A 26,776-nucleotide genomic window follows, 5' to 3' on the forward strand; every position below is an offset into this window, starting at 1 on the left:
TCCAATCATTTATGACTGTTAGAAATCCACATAATACAATGTCAATATGAACATCAGGCTGTTTCTAAATTTGATTTCACTATGGTACACTTAACTTCAAGACTGTATTTTTGTGATACAATGTTAAATTGGTGACAGTTAATTATAACTGTATCAGATGACTTGCCAAGACATATGTGTACATACATATATATATGAAAGCACTAGAAGAGCTTTGTGACTGTGTGCATTTGATATATCCCTTCTGCTTCTTCCAATATTACCATTCATACTTAATCACCTTTTTTTGGTAACAAGCTTATAGGTTATATGCAGGAAAAGCGATTAACATTTTTGGAACTTCTAACACATGAAACGCTTCGCTCATGTTCCTCTGCCAATCTCAGCCTTAGGCCAATATATGAGAGAAAAGATCTCCGAATCGCCCACTGTGCCCACTCCCTGCCTTGACTAGAGCATAAAGAACTATAAATTATCTTTGTGGGATTTAGTATGTCATGCTAAAGTTTTTGCATACTGGAAGTGTAATACAACATGAAGTAGCCAAGGCAGAGGCCTGTTGCACATAAAAGAAGTTGCATACTAAAAGCAAGATATAATTAGTATTTGCTTCTCTTTAACCCAGACATATGCATACTAGAATAGTGAAATCAGAAACTCTGTATAAGCATTATGCAACACTGTATGCACTTGCAAGTTTGTAAGACTACCGGCATAACCAACAAGCATTCAGTAACACAGCTAAGCATATATAAAAATACCTATAAATATTTAGAAAAATATATATTTATATATAAATGTATAGAATAAATATTTGTTTATAATATATGTGTATGTTTACATATATATTTATATGTAAGCTATGCTGAATATATGACAGCATTTTGTGGTATTATATCCTTACAGCTAATAAGGGTAAGATTTTTAAGAGTTAACTGTCCTGAATATGAGAAATGATTGATACTGAGTGAGATCCAATTATTGGCAATGTGTAGTATTAATGAATGGCAAACCAGTAAATTGCTGCTTTTAAGTTTGCAAAGGCCCTAATTTATCCCTCTCAAACACATCCATGACAGTGATTCAACTTTCTACCTGGAAAACATACAGTTATTTTAATTTGGACCAAGACAATTGAGATATATACCAAGCCACTGTTACTCTGTAAGGCAGCATACTGGACGGGTATGGCTATGGGTAATTGCTTGTGACTTTGGAATCTGTGAGCCTCTGGACTTTCCCCTACTCAAGTTCTCCCTCCACAGTCCTTGCACAGCCTGGCAAATGCACATAACACTGCAGCTGGGAATTAACGCAGTGCCTACAATTAAACATCAGTTCAAGACTTCAGTGGTGACTTAAAGCAATCTTTTTCCCCTCACTGCACAAATGTCCAGCAAAACCACAGAGAGAGGTGGTTTTGGTTTTGCGCAGGTAGATGGATTTCCCTGTATTAGAGGCAGGTCACAGCATCCGTAAGAGCAGAAAGATACTTTGAGATCATATAAATAATCTACCTTTTTTAAAGCTCTCTACCTACTGCATTTTGCTGCCATGCTCAAGGACAGACTGACCATGAGATCTCAGATGAGAAAGACATTTCCCCCTAGGTCATACTGGCAAAGAATTTCAGATTTTTTTTTTTTTTTTTTTTTGCATTTCTTAGCAGACAGTGTGGACCATGTGGGCCTGTCTTATCTCATCAGTTCCCTGCTATTGCAGGGTCTTTATGTGCCGTGGAAATACCCACTCCTCCTGAACTCAGTCCACAGTACAGAACAGCATGACCTTCTCTAGTCTAACTGAAGTCACTGGGCTTAATTTAGAGGCATCTGCACTAAATAGAATGTCTTGTGATACACATAAGCTAAGATTAGTAAATACCCTAAGTCTGTATCTAAAAAAAAAAAAAACCATGATTACTTTTCATAAGTGAATTCCATGGGGCACACAGAGGCTTCAGTTTACCTTCAGTCCAATTGCGGACTACCATCAGAACTCCACATATACGTCCCTCACTTCAAAAACAGTGATCACACAGCAGCATGATGACAAAGTTCAATGAACTAAAGCAGTTGAAGACTTCAGTTTTTGGTTGCCAAGCTAATTTTGAGGTGGTTCAGTATTCTCGTCCAACTTGCTACCAGGCCAGATAGTTGACATGCTAGTACTGGTACAAGGCAGGCAGTAGGAGAAGGCAGATGGGGCAGGCGGGCACCACTGCTGTCAATAGAAGCTATGTTTAGAGCTGTTTAAAATGACTGAATTGCAGCCCCCATTTCTATGACTAGAATTTGTTACCGCAGATTTCTAATGAAGTTTTTCTTCACTGGCTTTGTTATATCCAAGGCCAAAGCTCTGCCAGCAAGAGCAGGGAGCCGACTAACACAGCAGGCAACTTCCAAAGACTGCTGAACAAATACTCCCAAATTGGCATTGTTCAAATGTACTGAATAGGATACAGAAAATGCTGTACAAACCATTAAGAGGAAATGGAGGTCTTCCTACATGGGAGTCCCTTCATTATATGTAAGAGAGACTATCTGAACAGAGAACAGCTTTTCATTAATTTAGATGGGGAAAAGAAATCCTGAGAGTTGAATAAAAAAAAAAAAAAACCAAAACAAACCCTCTCTGTGAAACTTGGTTGTTTCTAGTGAATAAGCATTATGCTATATAGTGCTTAAGCTAGAGAGTGGTGTTAGTTAGCAAAAATCCTAAACCACTCAGACTTTGAGTATTATTACATGCTGGTTTTTGTTAATTTCATGTTTAGTATGGTAATTCCTATGAAATTTGATGTAATAAGAATATGCTTAACAAAGTATATAAAGGTATATTTTGGGGTAAGTAAAACTATTTTAGTCTTTAAAAAGACTGACCTTTGAAAACGTCATTTAGAAGACATTTAAAGTCATTTAAGAGCAATCAAAAAGAATTACCTCTTTTGAACTATCACAGAAATCTTATTAAGGCTGATCTGGAAAGAAGTACTGAAAAGACGACAAAATTCAGTTCATGCAATAAATTCACCATTGTATTAGAGCCTACATATTTGGGAAACAGACAGCCTGGAACATGAATATATTCTTACTCCATGTGCAATACAACCCCAGTTTTGGCTAAGCTTTTATACACTAACATTGCCATGACTGAAGTGTGGATTTCCTCACACACTCACTTATTAATGCTCAGACTACCTGCAAACTGACAGTCTGCTTATTCCACATGCTTACTGTTACGTCCCAGAAATTACTGGTTAGCATTACTCTGGCCTATGCCCTGAGCTTGTAACTCTTAGTGCACCTTCTCCTTTCCTTGAAGGCAATCCAAGCATCTTCAGAAGATCCCCAAAGCATTCAGGCTTCATCCAATAAAAAAGGAATTCCACAAAACAGTCTGTTGCTGGGTAAGCTGGATTTGTTTGTAAACTTACCTATTGTAACATACCAGACACATTCCATATAAGCATTGTGTCTGCAAACACGATTATTTAAAAAAAAAAAAAAAAAAAAAAAAAATTGCAAAATTATTTTTTCACCTTTTGTCCGATAGATTACAATTTTTGACTCTTAGAAGACTGGCTTCATTTATTTTCTTGAGTATGACTGTAACACTTTCTCTACCATTTTAAACTCCATCTCTGTAACTTTCTATTCAACTGCATAAACGCTGTATGTACACATACACACACTCTCATATCTATTGAAGACAAGACAAAAAAAAAAAGATTTGAGAGATACTACAATCTCTTTGTCTTACCACTTGCAACTGGAAAGAAGAAAAATGAAACTTGTTCTAAATCAGTGGGAAGAGAATTAGCAGTCCACAGGAATGGAGGATAATCTGGAGGGATGTTAAGAACTCTAACTAACCTGTTTCTAGCACTTCATTCTGCTATCAAACAACATCAGTGCGATAGCAGGCTACTGTCACTGATTTTTTGCTAATTTTATGTCATGATAGACAAAGCACACTGATTTTTAACACCTAGTATCTGATTTCATTTCCAATTAAAAACTGTTACAGTGGGTGGGATGCGGCAAGTTACTGTTTTCATTTGGAGGATAAGGAAGATGGTTAATTTAATTTAAGCATTTAGAAGTACTGGGGAAAGCTACCTAGAACAATAAAATCAATGGAGAAACACTAACTATCTATCACTAAGTATCTCTGAGCTCTGCTTAGTGAAAAGTCACAGAAAACCAACTGTATTTGTGAGTGTGAAGTTATATTCTCATCCTATAATCTTCCCCAAAACACAGCTTATGCTGCATGAACATACTGACTTAACTGGAAAAATGCAGACACATTTCATTAAAATTAATCGATAGTTAAAATTAATTGACAGTTTTGAAAAATACAGAGAGAGTAAGCAGGGAAAACCAATTAAGACGGTCTTCAGGTAATGCAAATCTCAGACATTATCTCTACGAGACAGTGCTGCATTCACTGAAGTGAATGGATATATGGCAAATCATTCTGGGAAAGGGACTTTGTAAAAGAAACAAAATTGCTGTAAGATCATTTCTGAATGTCAGATATATGGATTACACTTTTGTGTTCATACAGCAAAGTAGTGTTCTTTGTAGATATGAGCACGTTCACCTATTAAGTCTTTCTATATGCTCTTACTAAAACTGTACAGATCACTTTGTGCTGAAAGGCTCTGCCTCTTCCCTAAACTACAGTGCAAATAGCTAAATACAAAGAACCAAGAAAAGCACATACTGGCATTTTTACCATGTCTGGCTGCCCCCCCCAAAGGGGAGGTGGGGGGAAAGCATGTGCACAGAAAGCCTCACTGAAGACACACTGCTAATGTTTGGACAGATCTAACACTACAATGTCCGAATGCCTTAGCCTGTGAAAAGTGGGTGCGTCTAATCCACCGCAGTGCTCTGAAAATGCTAATATAAGGGGAATGGCTGATAGATGAAACTAGAGAGGAAAGAAAAAAAAAGCCACAGGGCAAGGGGCAAAGGCTTGCCATGGATTAAAAGCTGAAAGTGATAGGAAAGAAATTTAAAGTGAAAGGTATCTCCCCTGTGCGGCGAGGAGTTAAGCATATGGTGTTTCAACATATCAGCAGGGGTGAAGACTATTACTCATAGACACTTTCACATTCACATACCTTTAAGAGTTATCTTGGCATGATAAGGAGTTGGTATCCATTCCCTTAATGCCTTCAGCACAGATCGATGGACAAAAATACATCCCTCTGCTAATAGATACAGTAAGAGTCACGGAGTTTAAAATTAATACTGTAGCTAACATGAACATTTTTAAAGGGACAAACCTAGCAAAGGGACAAAGCTAGACTCCTTCCTGTCATATTGAGTAATTAAATGTCTTCAATACTGCAATAGTCTCCAGACATACTTAAGACACTTGAGGAAAACCAGGCAGCACAATTCAGGATAGGTTTTACTCCAGTTAAGTTTAATTAAGTTCAGGTAACACATAGTAACAAATATGGCTGCCTCTCAAATGGGAAAATGGGAAAGGGAACAGACCCTTACACTGGACTCAACAGCAAGAATGGCATAGGGCTAGCTGCTTCCTGTGCGTTGCCCTTGCTCTCAACATTCTCCCAAGGTCTCCAGAAACACTCCAAATTGCTATAGCTGCATAAAGACAGAGCAGAAACCAAAATGGGATTTAGCATTTGTTACCTTACATAAATGTAATAATCACTGATAGTCCATCTTCTGAAATAGTTACCTTTAGTTCTACCTTTTATGGAAAACAGATAATAGGGCACAGCTTGAAAATAGTCCAGAAAAGGCTCTTAATGACTGCAAGAAACACAACTTGAGCAGGACAAAGCACTTGCAAAGCAGAGGAGCATCTGCTTTAAGGTGCCCAGTGTGGGACTTTTCTTTTTGTATTGAGCAGTGCTTATTGCATGGGAGGCCTAGTAATAGAAATTAATCACTATCTTCACAACTGGGAAGCTTTTGACACTTACACAACGGCAAAGAATGCTTGTTTCTACATTTTGCCATAAATCTGTAGACAGAGCACAAAAATAAATGGCATCATTTTGGAAAGAAACAAGTCTGTGATGCTTGCATCAGCCTCCTCTAGGCTTTGCTTACTGATCACCATATAATGTCTAATGAACTCAACAGCGCAAGGATTTTGTTCTAGACCCCTTTATCTCAGGTTGGCACGTGTCAGTTGCTGCACTGAAGGAGCACACTACTTCCATAAGCTGCAGGGTTGATTACTTCTGCATTCTGGTCCCAATTACTGCATAACACCCTACTCACCAGAAGAAACACCAAGTGAATGCTTGAATCCAAGCATATTTGTTTTGCTATACAGGAGTGGTTTTAAAATCATATTTTTAAGGATTTCTTGAATCAGAGTTTCAATTATAAAATGATCTAAAAAAGTTAAAGATCTTTCAACTAAACAAGGTCAGAAACTGAGACATTTCTTCCCCTTTACAAAAGTAATGTTTCCACTAAATAGACTTTTTGAGGGACAAAGAATGATGCAATTCAATGATGAACTGAGAAATCAAATGTCTCCAAATAATTTAACTGAAACATGTTTAAATTCTATTCCAAACAAACAAGCAATACTGACTGATACAGTGTTATCTCATTTTCTCCATGCTATTGAACTCTCTTTGGGGTGTAACTATAGACGCTTTTCAGGCCCTACTTTTACAGCAGGGCAAGGGACACCTCAATTTAGAAAAAAGTCACCAAACACAGAAATAAGAATAAACAAAATAGGAACAAATTATCTAATCCTGCCTCACTACTCCAAGAGGGACCTTCTTTGTCTAAAATGAGCAAGATGTTACTTAAGTTTGTAACACACATAGACTGGCATGTATGTTTTCAGTAAAACACTAGAACTAACTATACAGTACTTAGACTAGTTGTTCACGCCATTACCTGTCGCATCTGCTTTCACTTTGACTTGCAATGTCAAACCACCAATGCAATCCTGCAGTACTGTATGCTTTCTACAGAGAAAGGCAGAAAATCCATTTAAGGAGAACAAGCAGTGGGTGTATACTGTCTTGAGTAGCAAACATAATGGGTTCTTGAGTCAAATATATACCTGTAACAGAAGACCAGACTACATCCAACACTCTCAGTTACTGAAAAAAGGGCCAGACCAGGCAGAACATGTGAGCAATAACTACAGTCTTTCTGCCCATTTCTTGCTAGAAAGATAAAATTTAGAAAGGCACATGGGCAGGTGTGTGTGAACAGGAACGAGAACACTGCAGACACCTCTGCTCAACACTGCCAGAAACCGGAAAACAAGACTGCTACATTTGTTGCCTTTGGCAGTAAAAATATATCCCTATAAAATCAGCTGTATCTTTGACATACGAATGATTTATTTCCCAACTGCAGCTTAGATTATTTCATACCTGTAAGATAAACTTAAAGAATCAAAACAAATCCGTATGTTATCATTGTTACAATTGGCCACAAGGCACGGCTATTTAATCTGGTATTTAATGAAGCAATCATCCTACAGGGACAGAAAGAATTTGTTTCCAACTGGCGAGAAAGGGTTTCCCATGAAAGCAGGGGAATGCTCACAAGCAAAGGTGGACTGAATCTGCAGGTATAGAGAAAGAATTGCAGCAACAACGTTCTTCAAATTTCTCTATTTACCACCCTAACTAGCGAAAATAAATGGTGCACCAGAAATTAAAACTAGTGGCTATGACTACAGTGCTCTGAAAGCCTTCAAAGAAGCCACAAGCTCTGTCTCCTCTTTGCATCTTGCCTGCTTGCAGACAACCTGCAGGGTATTAAATGACGATACCTAAGTTTTTGGGCTAGAACATGCTCCAACAGTACTTGAGAATATGCTTCTGAGGATGTGGGGTCCAACAGTAGTGAGCTGTATCTTGAGAATTGGCTCTTTCACTATATCATCAAAAAGCATTGTACAGAGCACATGCAAACACTCTGTTCATACAACTGAGGAACTCTGGTCTCATTAAAAGCTCCAAATTACACACAAAGTTCAATTTGCAAAGCTTATAATTTGTTTTTAAAAAAGTTTCCAGATCTGAAACATCTTGAGGAAATAGTTCCATTCAGATACCTCCAGAGATCTGTGCACACATTACAGATCTGCTGCTCATGAAGTACTTATTCCTGCTGCGCTAATATTGACCTAGAATTCATTTATTTAGGTGCTGTTCCTAATACTAAAAAAAAGAACATTAGTCCATAATATTTTAAGCATGATACTGAAAGGTTAGATACAATTCAGTTCTCTTGCCTAATTAATTGGTTATCTTAATACAAATCTCATCCAAAACAGATCACTTATTAGAAAACAACCAACAAGAAAAAACAAAAACACACCCAAAACCTTGACCTTGAGGCCAAGAATTACAGAGCTATAGGGAGAACTTCCGTAGTGTTTAAATTCCAAGTGACATAAAACTTCAAAGCCCTATATCAACAAAACTTAGGATACAAGAAAAACAAGAATAAAACTTCCATGAGGCTGATGAGCAACAGATTCAGTGAAGTATCAGGAAAACAAGAAAGCCCGAGAAGGACTTTTTACAAGGGCATGCAGTGATAGGCCAAGGAGTAATGGCTTTAAACTGCAAGAGGGTAGATGTAGATTAGATGTAGGGAAGAAGTTCTTCACTGTGAGGGTGGTGAGACACTGGAACAGGTTGCCCAGAGAAGTTGTGGATGCCCCCTCCCTGGCAGTGTTCAAGGCCAGGCTGGATGGGGCTTTAAGGAACCTGGTCTAGTGGAAGGTGTCCCTGCTCGTGGCAGGGGGGCTGGAACTAGGTGATCTTTAAGGTCCCTTCCAACCCAGACCATTCTATGATTCCATGAGAAAACGGAATGCCTAATTGTGAGTTAACTCCAGTCATCCTGTAAGGCAGAGAAATAGGAAAAAAACAACCCTGAGCCCAGCAGTTACTAACATACAAACTTCTGCATTATCCCCAGCGAGTCCTTCAGTGATGGGGGAAGGCAGAAGACTGGTGTTTAAGTGGTTACTACGCACTTGGTACAGGCAGGTTTTCATGTACTATGGTGACGTTATGTCAGGAGGCACCAGTGTAGTTTCAGAAGCTCAGAACATGTAACTGGGCCAAAAATTCCCAACAGTATAACCATGCTGACAAGAAGTTGGTCTTCAAAACATTAGCAGTAAACAACAATCTAAACATTTCCTTTCGAAATGCAGCCATTTACTTTGGTAGATTACTAGAAATACTGTCTTTTTAGAAACCTGGTTCCCAGTGCGTGTAGTATCAGCTTACAAAACCTGAAAGTAACTGAATTAGCCAGAAGGGATAATCCTGCACAAGATTCCCAGCTTTCTTTGGCCCAAAGACAAAAAAAATTGCATATCCCACTGGGAAACATCAGAAATGAACACTGGGTTTTTTAGGCAGAATCAGATACTTTGTTTTTGACATATACGTTAGCAAACAACAAGAACATAAAAGACAAAATCGCTTTTGGCAAAACGTATTTGGGAAAAGGGTCACACTACTTTTTAGTACTATGTCTACTACAATAGTAACTTGGAATAACTGAAATAATTTAATCAAGAAGAATTATATTTCATGGAAGATTGCTGACATTTAAAAAGCAAGCAAAATAAAAGAACAGCTTGGTAGCCAAAATCCTCAAGTTCTTAATTACAGTGAAATACCAATAAATACTGTCAACTGCAGAAAAGGTATTTTTCTGAACGGTGCCAGAAAAATACTGACTCTAAATTTAATATTAATAGCTAGCCTCAAAATGATTCAGAAAACACTGCCTTGTCACAAAGACAAACTTTGTGCGTCTCCTTCCTGTCTTTGCTGTACCACCTTAGTGTACTGTGCACTGGTACCCTACCTGTTCTTTACTGTTCAATACAATAATGAACAATGGTAGAATTCAGTAAATAAGAACTGGGATACATGGGTTTTGAGACATAATCAGCGGAGTTAGTGGCAATCATTCCAGCGGTTTCAGTGGATTTGGAATTAGGTCCTAAATGCTGAAGCCCATGGTATAAGCGACCACACAGAAACTTTCACTACTAGAACATGGTATTACTGAAATTATTTTAAATGAAAAGTGATAAAGGAATGTTGGTATATTTAAGAAGTATGTTCAATTATAGTATGTAATAATTTGAAACTAGTAAGCCTGCTAGTTGCAGAAAGTGAAATACCATTGAGTAGCTTGTTCGTGGCCAAGGTGACATAACCTCAGGTGGTTTTCTCTAGACTTTAAGGTAAATTTTATTACCACATGTGGCCCTTTTGTTGTGTTATTCATGGGCTATTTTCCCTTTTGAATTATTTTGCAATTGCCTTTTCAATTAAAAAATGGAAATTTTTCTACAATACCTTAAGTCACCACATTGCAACTATGATTCACAGCCAACCTTCACAATGCCACCTTCTGGACAACCATTTCTACTCCAGGAAGGTAAGAAATGACTGTTCAGGCAGCAAATGCTGTCTTAGTAACATTCTTCCAGCACCTGTGCTTACTACAGAGCTTTGAGGCCAAACGACATTCATGTCCATGCGGGAAGACAAAGATGAGCTGGAAGTGTAGTTCGCAGATTGAGACAGAGTCTGGAGTAGCTTCTACCATATTGACACAACCTGTAGGAGGGTGCCCAATTTGGACAGCTTTGGCCTTCTCCTATTAGATTCCTGAATACTCTGAAAGTATACATCATTCTCAAACTTACAGACCCTTAGATCATTGCTTTTTAATATGTAAGGTTGCTGCTTGTTAAGATCAACTCTAAGAACATGAGTAAACCTTACCCAAAGTGTTTTACCTTGGTAGTTCTATTTGTAGTGGAGAATAACGTTCAGATTAGGGAGCAAAATAACCGCAATTAGAAGATCTTTAAGTAAATCAAACTGTTTGTACATACGAACACATTAAGCACAATTATCACACGATCAAGCATCTAGTTATGTCGTAAATACAACTGTAAACCCAAATTAGCAATCCAATCTCCAGACTCACAGATCTTTGTGTTTTCATTACAGCTGAGCTTTTAAAGACTTCCTGTCAGAAGTGTTGAAGCATGAGCTCACCATCTGACTGAGCTGAAAAAGGAGGCTGAGGAAGAAGACTTTATAACAAAGGAATCCGGGGCAGAAATTGCTAGAATTCTGGGCATAATGGAAGATGAAAATTATCATATCCTTCTCTTGCTGCAAGCAGCAGAGTAGCCCTCTGGACATCTGACTTCCCTGAAGGTGAAGACAGATCAGAAGAGAAATTTTCAGTCTTGGGATGCTCAAAAATTTTGTCCATACTCCTCTAAAGAAAATAATTGCAATTAGAGAGTTAGAAGAAAACACAGAACACGTTTCTCTTGTAGAAAACAATGCTGCTGTGCTTGAGCACCCTCTTGCACCAAAAAAGCTTAGGTCTGGATGAGGAAATTAAGGAACCTACTTCTACTGGCTCCTGCTTGCTAAGGGTTTGAGAAGGCTCAGGTTCCCTAAGTCTGCCTTAAACCACTCAGCAACATGAAATGAATAAAACCAGTCAAGAGGGAGCAGTTTCAGCCCACTGAAACAAGTGTCAGGAGGCAAAAAGTTCATTTCCTCTAAGCCGATGACTGCAAAAGCATAATAAGCATCAAAGTATGCATCAAAGGAGGGTCATCTCCAGGTGCTCTGCAAAAATTCCTACATACAGACAGTGCTCCAGGGAAAAACAACCCAACCCAAGAACTTGCGAAGTCATCTAGTTCGCCTCCTGCTCAAAGTGGTACGAACTGTGCCAGACTTTGTCCAATTGGGCTTTGACCAGAACCTCTCTGGGCAACCTTTCAAAAGCTGTCACGTACATTTGGATAGAACCTGTATATCTTTTTATGTTATCAAAACTAATTTAACTATATCTACCACAAGGATCACAAGTATTTTAGAATATTTTTTGTATAGCTAATTAAAATCTAAAACCAAATGGGAAAGTGATTCTGAAAATTGTTTCAAGTGGAATCTGAAGATAACTCGAAGCCCAAAAGATCAAGCATAGACACAACAGAGTGAGCCGATGATCAGATACACAATGGCCCCCAAATCAGACAGGATTGACAAAGAATGAAACTGTTCACACAGCTTAACAAAATTGCTTGTATCTTTCGTACTTTTATACTAAAAGATGAAGAGACAGAGAATACGATGCTCTCATGTACCAGTTCTCTATCAAAAAAAGCAGGATGGGCTACCACACAAAATAAAGGGGGGAAGGTAGAATATTGAACTAATTCCAGTCATACTATTCAACTTGCTCCTTCCCTTGATTCTTATCCCCGAGGTAAAAAAGCATTCAAAGCAAGAATCTGAATGGGCTGTTTGCACTCAGTATACTGACAGTAATTGCACCTTGCATTACATTTTTTGCCCCATAACAGAAACCTTGCCTTAACCAATCGGCTACCAATAACATTAAAAAGAACATTCTTCAGTATTTACCTGAAACCTCTTAATCAACTAGTGACTAATTAAATTAGCAACATTTATGGATATTAGTGCTAATGGTAGTATTATCAGCAGGAAGAAGTTCTTCAGGTAAAGAAAGTTCTGTACAAGAACCTAGAGAAACAGTGAGAATAATTAATTATAATAGGTACTGACTGTTCTGCACATACACTCAGGGTGAACTCCAACTGCAATGGACTGCTGAAAGACAAGAAAGTGATTGTCAATTAGATTTCCTCCTACTTTCAATTCTATGTGGACTACGGAAAGGCTGAAAAAGTTCCAGAAAATTTTTTTGTTCCTTTACTTGTGGTTTAGAGTTTACAAAGGCTGACTACAAGAATACTTCCTCCTAATCTGCAATGCCGAAAGAATAACTTTTCTCCAAGACTCAGAATAGCAGACTTTAATAAAGATTCAAGAACGTCAGTTATCAACTTGCGAACAATGGTTAGAAACTGAATAAAACTAACATTGCTTCTAACACTATTAAGATATGATCTCTGAAGGTGTTCTCAGGTACAGGTACTTATTTGCTGTACAGAATAATATATGACAGACAGCAAAGACATTGAGTAAATACAAGATGACTATTTAGAAGAAATCTGGAGCACTGCTGAAAATCTTACAATTAGCTCTCAGGAAAAAAAAAGTCAACATAGTTTTAAAAGAGCACACTACAGAGCAAACAAACACTTTGAAAAATAGAGTACCAATAGGCTTTAAATGTTTATCTGCCTATCTGGAAATGTATCAGATTAAATCATGTAGATTGATTGCATCCGTTTGCAATGTTGCTATGCTTCACTTCTGTTTAATACATGATACTTCATATAAGAAACCTGCGTTAGCATTCTGGAGAAGTTCGTAGATTCAGAATGAGGTATCTGCAACCCTTTTACACTCAAAATCCTTCTCAAATACTAACACTACATATTTTTAACAGCAAGCAAGTCACTAAGGAAGAGAAGGAACTCTTCTCTGGGAATTTGAGATTGCTACTGCAGAATATGAATGCACACATTAAAACATTTAACTACCCAGAAAAGATGACTCTTATATGAATGCAGCTGGTGTCTAAGATGAGGAAAAAAAAAAAATCATAAACACATTGTTTGAAAAGGACTTCCGCCTATCATTTGGATCAGTCTCCTTGTTAAAAATAAGACCAACACTACATCAGGTCAGTCATAGTTTTGTCTAGCTAAGTCTTGAAAACCTCCAAGGACAGAAATTTCATTGCATCTCTGTTCTAGTGTTGCACTACACTTCTAATAAATCCTCCCCACTCCAGCCCCCATGTCCTACCTGAACTTCTCATTCTGCAACTTGTGGCTACTGCCCTTTCTTGCGCTGTCTCTACCAAGAAGAGTCTGGCACCATTGCCTCTGTCATCATCTCTCAAGAAGCTGTAAGGCTTCTATTCAGCTGCCCCTTGGCCTCCACCTCCCAAGGTTATATAAATCCTCAGTCTCTCCCTCTCCTCCCAGGTCACCTGCTCTAGGCACCTGGCCATCCTGAGAGCCCTCTGTTTTCCAGAAATCTTTCCCCCAGCATTTCTGAATTTAGCAAGGCCTATTTTGGAAAGCGTACAGTGAGTGCCCTCCTGTTTCCAAAAGACACAGTCTCAGATTTTTCCTACCTTCTTTTTGGCATTCTTGTTATAACCAATGCATCATCTGTCTTTAGTGTTTGGCATACTACCATTAAATATTATTTATTTTACCATGAATGCTTCCTCAGAGATCTGCTTCACAGTATTTCCTAAAATCTAGCCTCTCCTTCCTAAAAAACAAGTGTATCAAAAAAAAAAAGGCGGGGGGGAGGGCCTCAGGAAATCTAAGAACAATAAAAATAGGTCTCTTATTTGCAGCCATCTTCTAGAATATATCACTAAACACTTCTGACTCCAAACCTAGGCATCAGTTTCAGGAACTTATTTTAAGCCTCCCTCAACAACAAGTTACTGGGAAAACACTAATAGCCTGATAGAAGGAATGCTAACTTGCAGCTTCAGGTCAGGGAAGAAGTTATGAAATTGCTCCAGATAAGAACAAAGCAAAACAAGCCGTTGAAACATCTACGGCTTCTCCCAAACGTTTCTGTTGATTAGGAGGGGCATCAACTGTTTACTGCCTAACCTAGCTGTCAAGCTCTGAGTATTCCCTGAGAGAAGCATGGCTGCTGCTTTATATTGCTTTGGAAGGGTGAAGGTTTCTGTAATGAATTTTTTGTACAATGCCCAAGGTACACACCTTCTAACCTGCTGACTGAAGTGCTCTACCTTTTAATTTTTAATTCCCGACAGCAATCATAAAGGAGCATGAGTGACAGATAGTTGTATATTCCTGCATGAAACTCCATGATGAATGCTCTAAAACTGATACATGTATTACTTACACTTTGTCTGCCATCTACTGAATTATTCCAAAACTACTCTAGCTGCAGTTGTTTAATAGCACTGGGTAAACTGAGGAGATGGTCTGGTGTTCTCATCAACTGTGAGTCAAAATAAAGCCCACAGCAGACAAAACTGGTTTCAGAGATGACCTTGTACAGTGCTGGCAGTGGTAGGATTCTGGTAGAAAACAGAATCTGGTCCCCAGAAAGTAAGGAGAAGCCCTATTTACAGAAATATTTATTCAGCATATAACGCATTCAATGCCACTTCTCCAAATACTGCCATGAATGCTAGTGCTGAGAGACTTACTGAGATCCGAGGCGAACAATATGACCACAAGCATATCATTTATGATTTCAGCAAGACTCAATTTTACTATGTTAACAGATTTATAATCCATCCATACATACACATGTATACACAAATCCTACTGAATTATGCATATGCTCCCCCCCATCAAGATCTGTTGCATCACTTCCAAATCTAACAGTTCATAGTTACTAAGGAGGGAACCACGAAGAGCTGAGGGCATGTTTGCCATAAAGGAATCTGGGTGAGACACTATGAAAATCTTAAGCAGAGCAGACTTTGGAATGGTTAGCTGTATATAGTTGGAAATATTATTGGGGGGAGGAGGGAAGCCCATATAATTTTATGATTATGATATAGCATGTTATGACAATTATGAATTTTATTACAGAACATTAAAAAAAGTATTCCATGCAAAAATGAAAACTGTGGAAGGTGCTTTTTGTAAATTCAGCTTAGAAAACAACAACAAATGATAGCTATGAAGAACTTAAGAGTGATCTAAAGCTGAAGAACAAGAAGTTACCGCAACTTTTCAGGTCTAAGGAAATCCTTAATGAGATCGGATTCATGTTGAAGACTTAAAACAAAAAAGTCCTCATAGACTATGGAACACAGAATTAACTCTTAAGCACTAATGATTTGTGAAATAAAGTTACTCAGTCCACAGTCCTGCTTAGGAGGCAGATTATGTTCTGACACGTAAATGTTACAAACCCAAATGGTTAAAGAGTGGTAAATCCTAAAGAATTCACAACATTCTGGTCTGTAGGAAAAAAACCAGCAGGTATGTCTGACCAACTGGCTCCAGGAAGCATCAGAAAAAGCCAAAGCTGCTAGGTTAAGAACTAAAATGTTCCTATTATAAAGAAGTTAGAAAATAGACAAAAAACTTCGACTGCTGTAAGGCAGATGTCATCTCCAACGCACTACGCTGTTTTCTAAAAGACAGCAGGACGAAAGGATTCTTTGAATGTTGAATGGCAAAGGAAATAATTGTTAAACTGGTGTCTGAGACATAAAAAGTTAATCATGGACAAATGCAACAGGCACAGCATGCTTATCATAACTCCCAAAAGAATGCAAAATAACAACAGTATCAGGGTTTGTAAGTGCAAGATCATGAGAAAAACATTATGACAACAGTAATGGAAAAACACTGCCACAGAGGCTCTGGAAAATACATTCAAAATAATCCGAGAGGTTACAGAGCTGGAAGTGAAAGGCAGACTACAGAATTGTAAATGAAAGCTCCTTAACATTACAGAGGTTAAGGCACTTAAGACCCTGTGCAAGAAAGTCACAGCTGAAATGAAGGTAGTGGTTTTGATATGGGCACACAGATAAAAAATGTCCAAGTTAGAGAGTCTGCTTCAGTTAAAAATACCTAGTACAAAGAGCAGTAGTAGTTCCCTTATCTTGTTATCAGTTTAAGGAAGGGCTGTCATTACAAATGGACTCTACTGAACAAGATCAGGGCAGTGATTCTTAAGATCTAAAAGAGAAAAATATATTAAAAGGGATATAAAGGTTATATACACATTGGAAAGTCACGAGTAATTTCTTAAAGTAGCCTCAAGTGACGAGCAGCAGTGAAGATTTATCACAAAGTGTCACATATGATGAACAAAGAAGGGCAATTCTACTGAAAAAAACCCCAAACAAACAAAAAACGAAACAAACTCACCCAACAAAAATTGTCTCCTGGAACACACGTAGATGTAGATTTATTATACTGACTGGAAAAAAAAGGTATTTACTGCACATTATCACACTATCATCCTCACTTCCCCTACAGGACTAAAAAACTGATTTTACTAAGGGCTTGTAGAAATTAAAGAAACAAAGACAAGAGTGGTGTTCCCACTTTAAGGAAGGCTTACACAAGTGTCCTCTGCTCCAGAATCAGGCTACAAGTAAACCTGGCTTCACCAGGGTACATGGCAAATTCATTATCATGGGAGCAAGATTTAGAATTCACAAGAAATCCTCCCTTTTCCAGTTTCTCCCACAAATGCCGCTTAAATGGAGAGACCCTTCCCTCAACTCCCTCCCCTCTCCCCACATAACTAGCTGGAGCAAGACCATGTACTTCAAATCCATGCCGGTAACAGAAATGTATTTACTATCCTAATTCAGGAAAATGATCTAACAACCAAAAAAAATATTAAAACTAAATTGAAAACTGTAAAAATAAAGTGACTAGCTTATTCATAAACAGAAATCTATTTTATATTAATACTGTGTTTTAAATGCTACTCTTACAAACTCTTATCTTGAGAAGGAGGAAAGTTTTTGGAGACTGTGTGTTTAAGGGCTAGTACCCTAGACAGTGAGTCTCCACTGGGCACTCTGAAGCTTTTACTGAACAAAGCCTGTGGGAACAGGCACTGCAGAGGAGTTTCTTCTCGCTACCTTGGATGATCACTAAGTGCAACAGCACTTTAAAGCAAGCAAATGTGTAGTCAAAGGCATCTTAACTCCCACAGTGTTTATAATCAACATGGACATTACTGTTACTAACAGTGAAGGAAAGCTATTTTTGAGCTACAGGAAATGAAAAAAAAATTGGCAAAAATAAATGGCATTATGTGCAAGGTCATTTTTTGATTATCTGGGACACAAAAAAAAATTGATGACATTTCTTCCTATTTTTCACAACATTCTTCACATCTGAAGCAAACCTCACAGTTTTTAAAGCCAACATTTTAAACATAGTTTCACAGAAGGATTACAACAGAGCCTTACAGGAAAAAAAGCTAGCTGCAGACTTAACCAAACGGAGGTTACTGACTCTGTAATAAAGTAATAGTCACAAGAATGAAGGGTTATTGCTTAAGTTATAGTCTTACAATCATCATGTAATTATAAACAAAAAATATTCTAGGCTAAGTCATGCAAACATCCTCAGCATTTTTGTTAGTTAATGCTTTTTTCCCCCTCTTAGCTCTTACAATATTTCTCTGTTGAACAGTTTCTTACAAGGTGCTCCTTGTCTGAGTTGTACACCAATTTCACAAGTTCACCAATTCCATAAGCTTGCATACTCAAGCCTCACTCCAATTCTTCTATCAAATGTTTTGGGAATTATTTTTTTTAATATTTTACAGTGAAAAGATTCAGTCCTCTTTAGCAGTCTTTGGGCTTCAGAAGCAAGGGTAAAAACATCTGAATACTATAACAGACTCGAATAGCAAGTATTATCTTTAAATCTCATTCTGAGGGTGATGAATGAGCAGTAGAAAATATTTTTTCATTAAAAATACTTGTCTTTTTAAATTAATGAAAACTTTCCATTTTGCATGCACCACAGAATGAGTGAGATTCATCCACCTCATTTTAGCTACCCTCAAATCACCTAGAATAAAGTTGGTCATATTGGTATCTTTTATACTACAAGACGACGTAAGGAGCTTCAACAGCCGATTCATCCTATCTAAAGATGCACCTTAGGAGAAGTCAGTGAAGTCTGTGGAGGTGCTTCTCTCTCCCCATTTTGGCGTAGATGGCATGCCAAAAGAGGATAAAATAAGTACCAAATGTCAGAGTGGGCAGGAGAAAACAGATCGCAAAGCCTTCTTATGTTTCCTCCTTGGCGGGTGTCTTTTGAGTGAGAGTGTAACATTCTTGAACTGGAGAAAACAGACAATCCCTACTGCAAGAGACTCAGACAGCGGACAAAGGAAACTGTCAGTCAGTTTGCATAAGCTGTTGCAACAAGCCTGCAAACTGTATTTGAAAAAGGCAAGTGAAGCATCTAGGAAAACACAAAGTCATTAGCTTGTCCACATAAGCATGCAAGAAATGGAAAAGATAAATAAAAAGCAGAACATGGAAGGAAGCTTCTATCAGATAACACTATGTATTGGGTTTCCGTGGCAAGGTTTTGGTAGCGGGGGGGCTACAGGGATGGCTTCTGTGAGAAGATGCCAGAAGCTTCCCCTATGTCCGATAGAGCCAGTGTCAGCCGGCTCCAAGACAGACCTGCCGCTGGCCAAGGCTGAGCCCATCAGCGATGGTGGTAGCGCCTCTGGGATAACATATTTAAGAAGGGGAAAAAAACTGCACAACAAACTGCAGCCGAAGAGAGGAGTGAGAATATGTGAGAGAAACAACTCTGCAGACACCAAGGTCAGTGAAGAAGGAGGGGGAGGAGGTGCTCCAGGCGCCGGAGCAGAGATTCCCCTGCAGCCCGTGGTGAAGACCACGGTGAGGCAGGCTGTCCCCCTGCAGCCCATGGAGCTCCACAGTGGAGCAGATAGCCACCTGCAGCCCGTGGAGGACCCCACGCCAGAGCAGGTGGGTGCACCCGAAGGAGGCTGTGACCCTGTGGGAAGCCCGCGCTGGAGCAGGCTCCTGGCAGGACCTGTGGACCCGTGGAGAGAAAGGAGCCCACGCTGGAGCAGGTTTGCTGGCAGGGCTTCTGACCCCACGGGGGACCCACGCTGGAGCAGTCTGCTCCTGAAGGACTGCACCCTGTGGAAGGGACCCATGCTGCAGCAGTTCGTGAAGAACTGTAGCTCGTGGGAAGGGCTCACATTGGAGAAGTTCACGGAGGACTGTCTCCTGTGGGAGGGACCCCATGCTGGAACAGGGGAAGACTGTGAGGAGTCCTCCCTCTGAAGAGGAAGGAGTGGCAGAGACAACGTGTGATGAACTGATCGCAACCCCCATTCCCCATCCCCCTGTGCCGCTGGCGGGGAGGAGGTAGAGAACGTGGGAGTAAAGTTAAGCCCGGGAAAAAGGGAGGGGTGGCGGGGGTGGGGGAAGTATTTTTTTAAGATTTGGTTTTATTTCTCATTATCCTACTCTGATTTGACTGGTAATAAATTAATTCCCCCCAAGTTGACTCTGTTTTGCCTGTGATGGTAATTGCTGAGTGATCTCCCTGTCCTTATCTCCACCCATGAGCCTTTTGTTATATTTTCTCTCCCTTGTCCAGCTTAGGAGGGGGAGTGATAGAGCGGCTTTGGTGGGCACCTGGCATCTGGCCAGGGTCAACCCACCACACACTACTATCTTTTATTGCTAAGATAAATCACGTTTTCCCAGAGAAAAGCAATGCAGTAGATTTAATCCACCCTGCAGAATCATTTAATAAAGTACAGGAAAGCTCTGTTTCAGGTGGAGTAGACCAGTATTATTATGGAGGCTATACAACTGATCACACTGAAAGGGCTATAAAGTGAGAGGAGACTCTGGAAGGTGGCCGAAATAACAATCTTGGGACCAAGAAATAAACAAATAAATAAATTCATTAGTGACACTGGCAAACACTATGATGTTAAAACACGCTGCCAATACAGAAGACAGCTGGGTCAGGAAGAATAGAATGACTTTTAGGACAAAATCATAGGAAAGGACTTCAAAAAAAAGATAACTGAAACTTGTGAAGGTTTTAAAGAAAAATCACTGAACACAAACCCAATCTCTCCAGAACAGGTCTAAAAGTTTAATGTGTTTGGCCCACTGCGGCCAAATGTTTTTAATCCAGGTGGAGGCAGAAGAGTTGTTCACATTGACACAAGAACAAAATGTACAAACTGGCCATGCATAAATGCTAGAAATTTGAGGAAAATCTTTATTTAGAAATAATAGGCCTACACAGCTCTCAAGGAGATAATGGGGCCACAAATTGTCCCTGGTATCCCCTTGCTATTTCAAAGAAATGATTATGTAATACTCAACATAAAGCTCCTTGAGCCTCATGAGTAAGTCATGGGGATATAAGGTTTTTCCCTCGCTCTGAAATGTCTAAAAACTTGTACTTACCCAGATGATTACTCACTTAATAAAAAACACCTCTTATGTATTTAGCCCTTCAATCCTCAATTACAAGTAACATTGCTGGTATCACATCAGAAGAGCAGTAAGCTCTAAAACTGTTAGATTCCAGTCAATTCAATTACTATACTTCATAGTTTATGAGCGCAAATATCACATGAATAACAGTTTTAATGACTTTCTACAACACGTACACAATTTAGGCACATGGTTATTTGTAAAAAAATCTGACTTACGTCCCTCATACTGAGAAAGTATTTGGAATTCACAGTTATGGGCAGAGGTTTATCAACATTTTCTGAGGCAGGAAGAAATTTTCAAATCCATGTTCAACTTTACATTTGATAACACCATTCTGTCTCAGAAATTAAACTCTGTCTTAATCCATACTTCAAAGGGAGTGAGAAGAGTATTGTGTGTCATACCAGTATCTGTCTCAGAACAATGCCTACAGCCGATCTTTAATTGGAGAACAGTTAAATTTGTTTTTCATTCCCAGTACAACTTCATTACTATTCCAAAACTTAAAGTTAAGCCCTATCCCTATGTGAATTACAAGGTATTTCATAATTCTGATTGTAAGAAGCTGTGGACAATGGTTTGCTGTAATTCCATCAGCACTACTGGAATAAAAAAACGTGGACTCAGAACTCCAGTGATTCAGAGAAAGATACCTCCACTAGTTCCTTAAAACAGTTAAAATTACTTATCATCTTTGTCTCTAGCCTTTTCCTTGTTTTTTTACAAGATCCTTAGATCTAAAGAACTAGAGGACTTATGTATGTGTATACATACATGTATATAGTATATCATTATATTTTGACATGAAAGCAAAACTGGAGATAAAATTTACAATAAATACAGGCTTTTTTACTATATCAACAGATACATGCTATAATAGAAATTGTTTACTTAAATTTAACTGCTGCAGTTTCTGGCAGGCAGTAAAATAACAGAGTAGACTTTGATATTTAAAAATATAGCACAACGTTACTCTTCCAGTTCTGAAGTGGAAATACCTTACGTTTTTATAAAGGGTTTCTAAAGGTTTCATTTTGCTTTCATGCAACAGTACACAAACTCTATCAAAATGCAAGGATCTGCATATTTCAATCTAATCAACAGTGCCAGACATTAGGAATGACAGAGAGGTACCAGTACTAACATTTTCACAGTTTTAACCATACCAGAATACAGCCTGAACCTCTACTACCTTTGCACTTGTAAAATCAAGATAGGAAATGCTGGTTTAAACAATTGCCTGCACGGAGTATACAGAACACATGATTGAATACTCTTTTCTCCAGTGGTCTGTAAAGGTTTCATACACACCCTGGGGCATGCAGTTCCGGGGCATGATTCTCAATGCTGACTTCCAATCATCTAGAGTAGGGACTTGGCTGGAATGCTTTGCAGCTCTCTTTCCTACTCACATACCTACACACCCTTCTCACTGAAACGTAAGAACAAGAGGGGACAGAGTATGTCCCAATATGTCACTGTGATGTAGAACAAGGACAAAGTCAGCATGATGCTCGCTCAGACAGGAGCTGGGAAGCATTCCTGCACCCCACAATTAGCTGTAGCCTCATGAACTTACACAGTATCACACAGGAACTCTGAACAGACAGTGGCAGTCCAAATGAACTATAGAATCATAGAATCATTTAGGTTGGAAAAAGACCTTTAAGATCATCGAGTCCAACCATAACTATCCTCACTATCAGATCACATATTCTCTTCCTGCAGTCTTCTACTTCATTACTTTCCAAATTGATCCTATTGTTGGAGATATGCGAGAAACAAAAATAAAGGATGCTACTTAGTTAACAAGGCCTGACCTTGAGAAGAGAAATAAGATGACACTGTAAGTCAGTCGGGTAAAGAAATACCAAGATAAGCACAGGGGCAACCAAAGAGCTACTTGAACTTTGAGTGAACTATCCTGATTAGCATAATAGAAAACCCACCCTTAGGGAGAGCCCCCTACCAACAGAAACCCCTTCCTCACAGAACATGTGCAGTAAAAAAAGAGGACACTGTGACTTTAAGTGGAGATGAGACTTGTGAGAACCAATAGGAACGAGGGTAACTCAGCAAAACTGTAAAAGTACTGATAACTGTTGCTCAAAAGGTATGCAATGCTTTACTGTGTGTTGACCAGGCGTGCTAGCTTTGTGGAGTTACCACCTAGCACCCATCTCTGCACAGACATGAAATAAACAAATATCTCGACTCTGTGTGTAAATTGGCTTTTTTGCACACCGGGTGAAAGAATCCTGATTTTTGGGACAACATTATGGACAGCAGCCTCCTCTAATATGTGATCCTGGCGTATGTCTAAAGCAAGTCCATCCAGTGACCTGAATTAAGCAGCTATTTTGTAATATAACTGTGTACGATCACATAATCACAATGTCATAATGTATACACACACAGAGCGCAAATCAAAGCTGCAAAGACAACTTCAGTTCTGGTATTACCTAACTTCTAAGAGCTTGACTCCACAATGTAAATGGTGCTCTTACAGGGCCTTGTTGTTAGTTTGCCTGGGGTTTTTCTTCTTGTCGGGGGAAAGTGAAGGGGCAAAATGGAGGAGCGGCATGACATAAGCCTGAGAAAGCAGGCACTCCATTGTATGGTGCTGTAGAGATCCATTCGGCTGTCAACCACTTGTATCTAAACAGGACTACACAACTTGAGCTAAGAAATTAAGCACCAGTTTTTAATACTCATTGTATGGCAGTATGATGATATTGTTGAATAGCTCACTTTACCATCTCAGATATGTCTGATGTCTTCCAGCTGAAGAGACAGATTCAGCGATCTTATGCTCTTTTCTTGAACACACTATAATGCAGACAGTTTAACCTCTTTTTTTCTTATAAATTACCTCAACATATGTGCTACAATTTGACCTCAGTCTTTGCTTTAACAAACAGTAAATGTATCTGTTCCTCTTTATACACAATTTCTCTGTCCTGTTACCTCCAATTTGCATCCTTCCCATTTCTGGCTCCCGTTCTCTCTTTCATTTTCATTTCTCTGCAATTTCCGTGTTACGCTATTATTCTGTAACTCTGTTTTCACTAACTCTATACTCTGCCTGCAATAATTTCTCTTCAGTAACACATTACCTTTTCACTGGGCATGAAGGATGCACTTTACTGCCCTAGGTTACTCATGTAAGCTAACTTAGGAGCTAATGGCAGCATAAATACAGTTTTCTCCTAGTTCAGTGTCACCTTGCAATCAGCTGGCTCCACAAAGACGCAGCAGTGATAGAATGTTTTGGGTTACACCTGAGGGCTGCAGCCTACCTACATTGCCCCTGTAAGCTGAAACAGTTAAACAAACAAAACAAAAGAAAACCATCGAACAACCAAAAAACCTTGCATGATTTGATGTCTGTTCATTGCAGATCATATAAATACAGGTAAGCATGAAAAGTACATGTTAGTTTTTTCCACTCCTATTCAATTATGTAAAGATAGTGGATTCTTAGGTTTGAAATACTGCAAAAACATTTGAGATGACACAATGCTTGATGTTCCTTGACACAGGCAAACATTCCAACCAAAACCAGTTTTACGTTTTCCTGTCTTTTGTAGATAGACAGATTTAGGTACATTATATATATTACTGTCAAAGCAAGGCAACAGAACAGAAATTGGTGTCAACTCCTAATGTATTCAACCACTATCAGTTTCAAAAAGGAAGGGCTCGGCTTTTACATGGGAGTCAAAACTATGCTTTCCTATAATTGCTGCTTCCCTTGGTATTTGTCATAGGACTTTCAGAAGTTATGAAAAAAAGAATGTCATGTTGAAAGTTCTCAGATTTTCTCATCAAAATGTCAGAAAAGAAGATAAAACCAGGCAAGTCTATTTCAAACTCTTCTCACTACTCTGTCCCTTTTGCCACTTCATTGCGATGTCAGTTCACTCTTGTTCACACGAAGACATTTCTGTCCTGGATATATTTGAACTGATTAAGAAAGACCTCAAACAAAATTCCTGTCTTTTCTTGCGGTAAAATAAAGTAAATGTCAGTCAAATGTAAGATACTAGAAATTTGTTTAGACTGACAGAGTTAGGATTTAGACTTCTGAGTTCATGAAGCTAAATCTTATATTCCAGAGATGTACAGACTTGACAGAAAATTTCTTAACAGCAATTTTTTAACTGCCCAACTATTAGACTTGCAACCACTGAAAACATGGAAGTCCTGGGAGCTCCACAGATAATTTTTTTAATTAAGTGTACAGTACAAAAGGCCAGAGATTCATTTGTATAAACATCAATTGTTGTAAACAACAGAACCCATTTATAGAATAGAGCAGTTACACCCCTGCTGCCAGTACAGGGATATTCCAACACAGGATACCCTCCTCTTGAATATTATGAAAAAGTAAATGGACACTACTAACCATTTTAGGAAGTTCCAAATTTGCTTAGCAAAACTGAAGACATTTGGGGATATTTAACCACTGCTCAACAGTCCTTAAAGTGGTAGTACACACAAATCATGAACCTGCTTCTCTTTCTCCGAGTTTGCCTTTCATCTGCTTAGAACAGATGTGGTGAGGCCAGTACAACAAAGTGGAAAGCTGCTGCCTCATCAGTTACAAGTCTCCAAACATTGTTACTTGCATTTAACTAAGAACTCTGGTAAAAGTCTTCCATAACTTAAAAAACCTTACATAAATGATGTAATTCAAATAAAATTTTAAAAATTAGTTTTGAACCGCATGACATCATCATAATTGGATAGCAAGCTGAAGGGAGATTAGAGACCATATAGTGAATCATTAGTGCATAATTAGTGCATTAGATCAGAGAATCACAGGATTCACTTTAACTGTGGCATATAAAGGAAAGTTTATACCACTAAAGAAACTGAGAACATAGCTTAGAAATCAGACTTACCATTCTTGGTCAAATACTGAACATTCGTCATCACTCCTTCAGTGTAAGCCCCTGGTTCATAATTGTCCATCTCACCCGAAACAATATGAGCTACTCTTGAAGCACGGCCTCGGATTGCACCTGCTGCACGATCTAAATTGTCTGCGTTTTGCTCTCTCAGTGCAATGATACACTTGTTTACATCCTCAAGAATATGGCTTTCTGCAAATAAAACAACATTTCTTTTAAGATGGCACCTCTTATACAATCAGACAAATTTTAGACGTGGAGTTGATTGCATTTTTTCTTCCCCTGTTGAAATGCATTGGCCTACACAGGCTTGGATAAAAAACTTACAATATGAAATCTACACTGAACTGTCCTTGAAATTCTTAAAATAATTTATGGATTCCTAGAATTCAAAGGTACAGTAATACTCTCCTATAAGCAACAGCAACAATAAAATATTGAGTCAGAAAATGTTAGAAAAATATGAAAACCACAAAACCTTATATACGTAGTGAATATTTGCAGAATGAAGGGAAACTCCAATGGATTAAAGCTGTTACTTATTGTTGAAACCTTAAGCCACTGGGACAAAAGGTTCCATAATGAGATGAATCTCCGACAACAATTGCCCCAACAACTAAACTAACTTCTTTTACATCGATATGTTAGGATAGTCATGCTAAATTAAGCTCTTCTGTGAACAGAAAGAGCAGTATTTTTGCCTAATTACACTAAAATTACACTATTACTTATTAAATTATTGCAATATGCAACATTATTACAAAATGTATATTGATTACATATTTTCCATACTTTTTACATTTCTTCTTATTTGTAGTAACATATTTACTGTATTACTATGTATATTATTGGCTTATATGC

The 26,776-nt window shown here is 38.5% G+C and overlaps 1 protein-coding gene across 3 annotated transcripts in view; it reads right to left on the reverse strand.

Moving 5' to 3' along the window:
* CTNNA3 (catenin alpha 3) overlaps window positions 1-26,776 on the reverse strand; it is a 546,120-nt gene that overhangs the window by 116,669 nt on the left and 402,675 nt on the right. For all 3 annotated transcript variants that reach the window (XM_050898633.1, XM_050898634.1, XM_050898635.1), the window contains one exon: window positions 25,907-26,107. In XM_050898633.1, coding sequence (XP_050754590.1) covers window positions 25,907-26,107 — 201 coding nt within the window. The remainder of the gene's footprint in view (window positions 1-25,906; window positions 26,108-26,776) is intronic.

The sequence above is a fragment of the Gymnogyps californianus genome, chromosome 6 (genome assembly GCF_018139145.2).
Source record: "Gymnogyps californianus isolate 813 chromosome 6, ASM1813914v2, whole genome shotgun sequence".
NCBI lineage: Eukaryota > Metazoa > Chordata > Aves > Accipitriformes > Cathartidae > Gymnogyps > Gymnogyps californianus.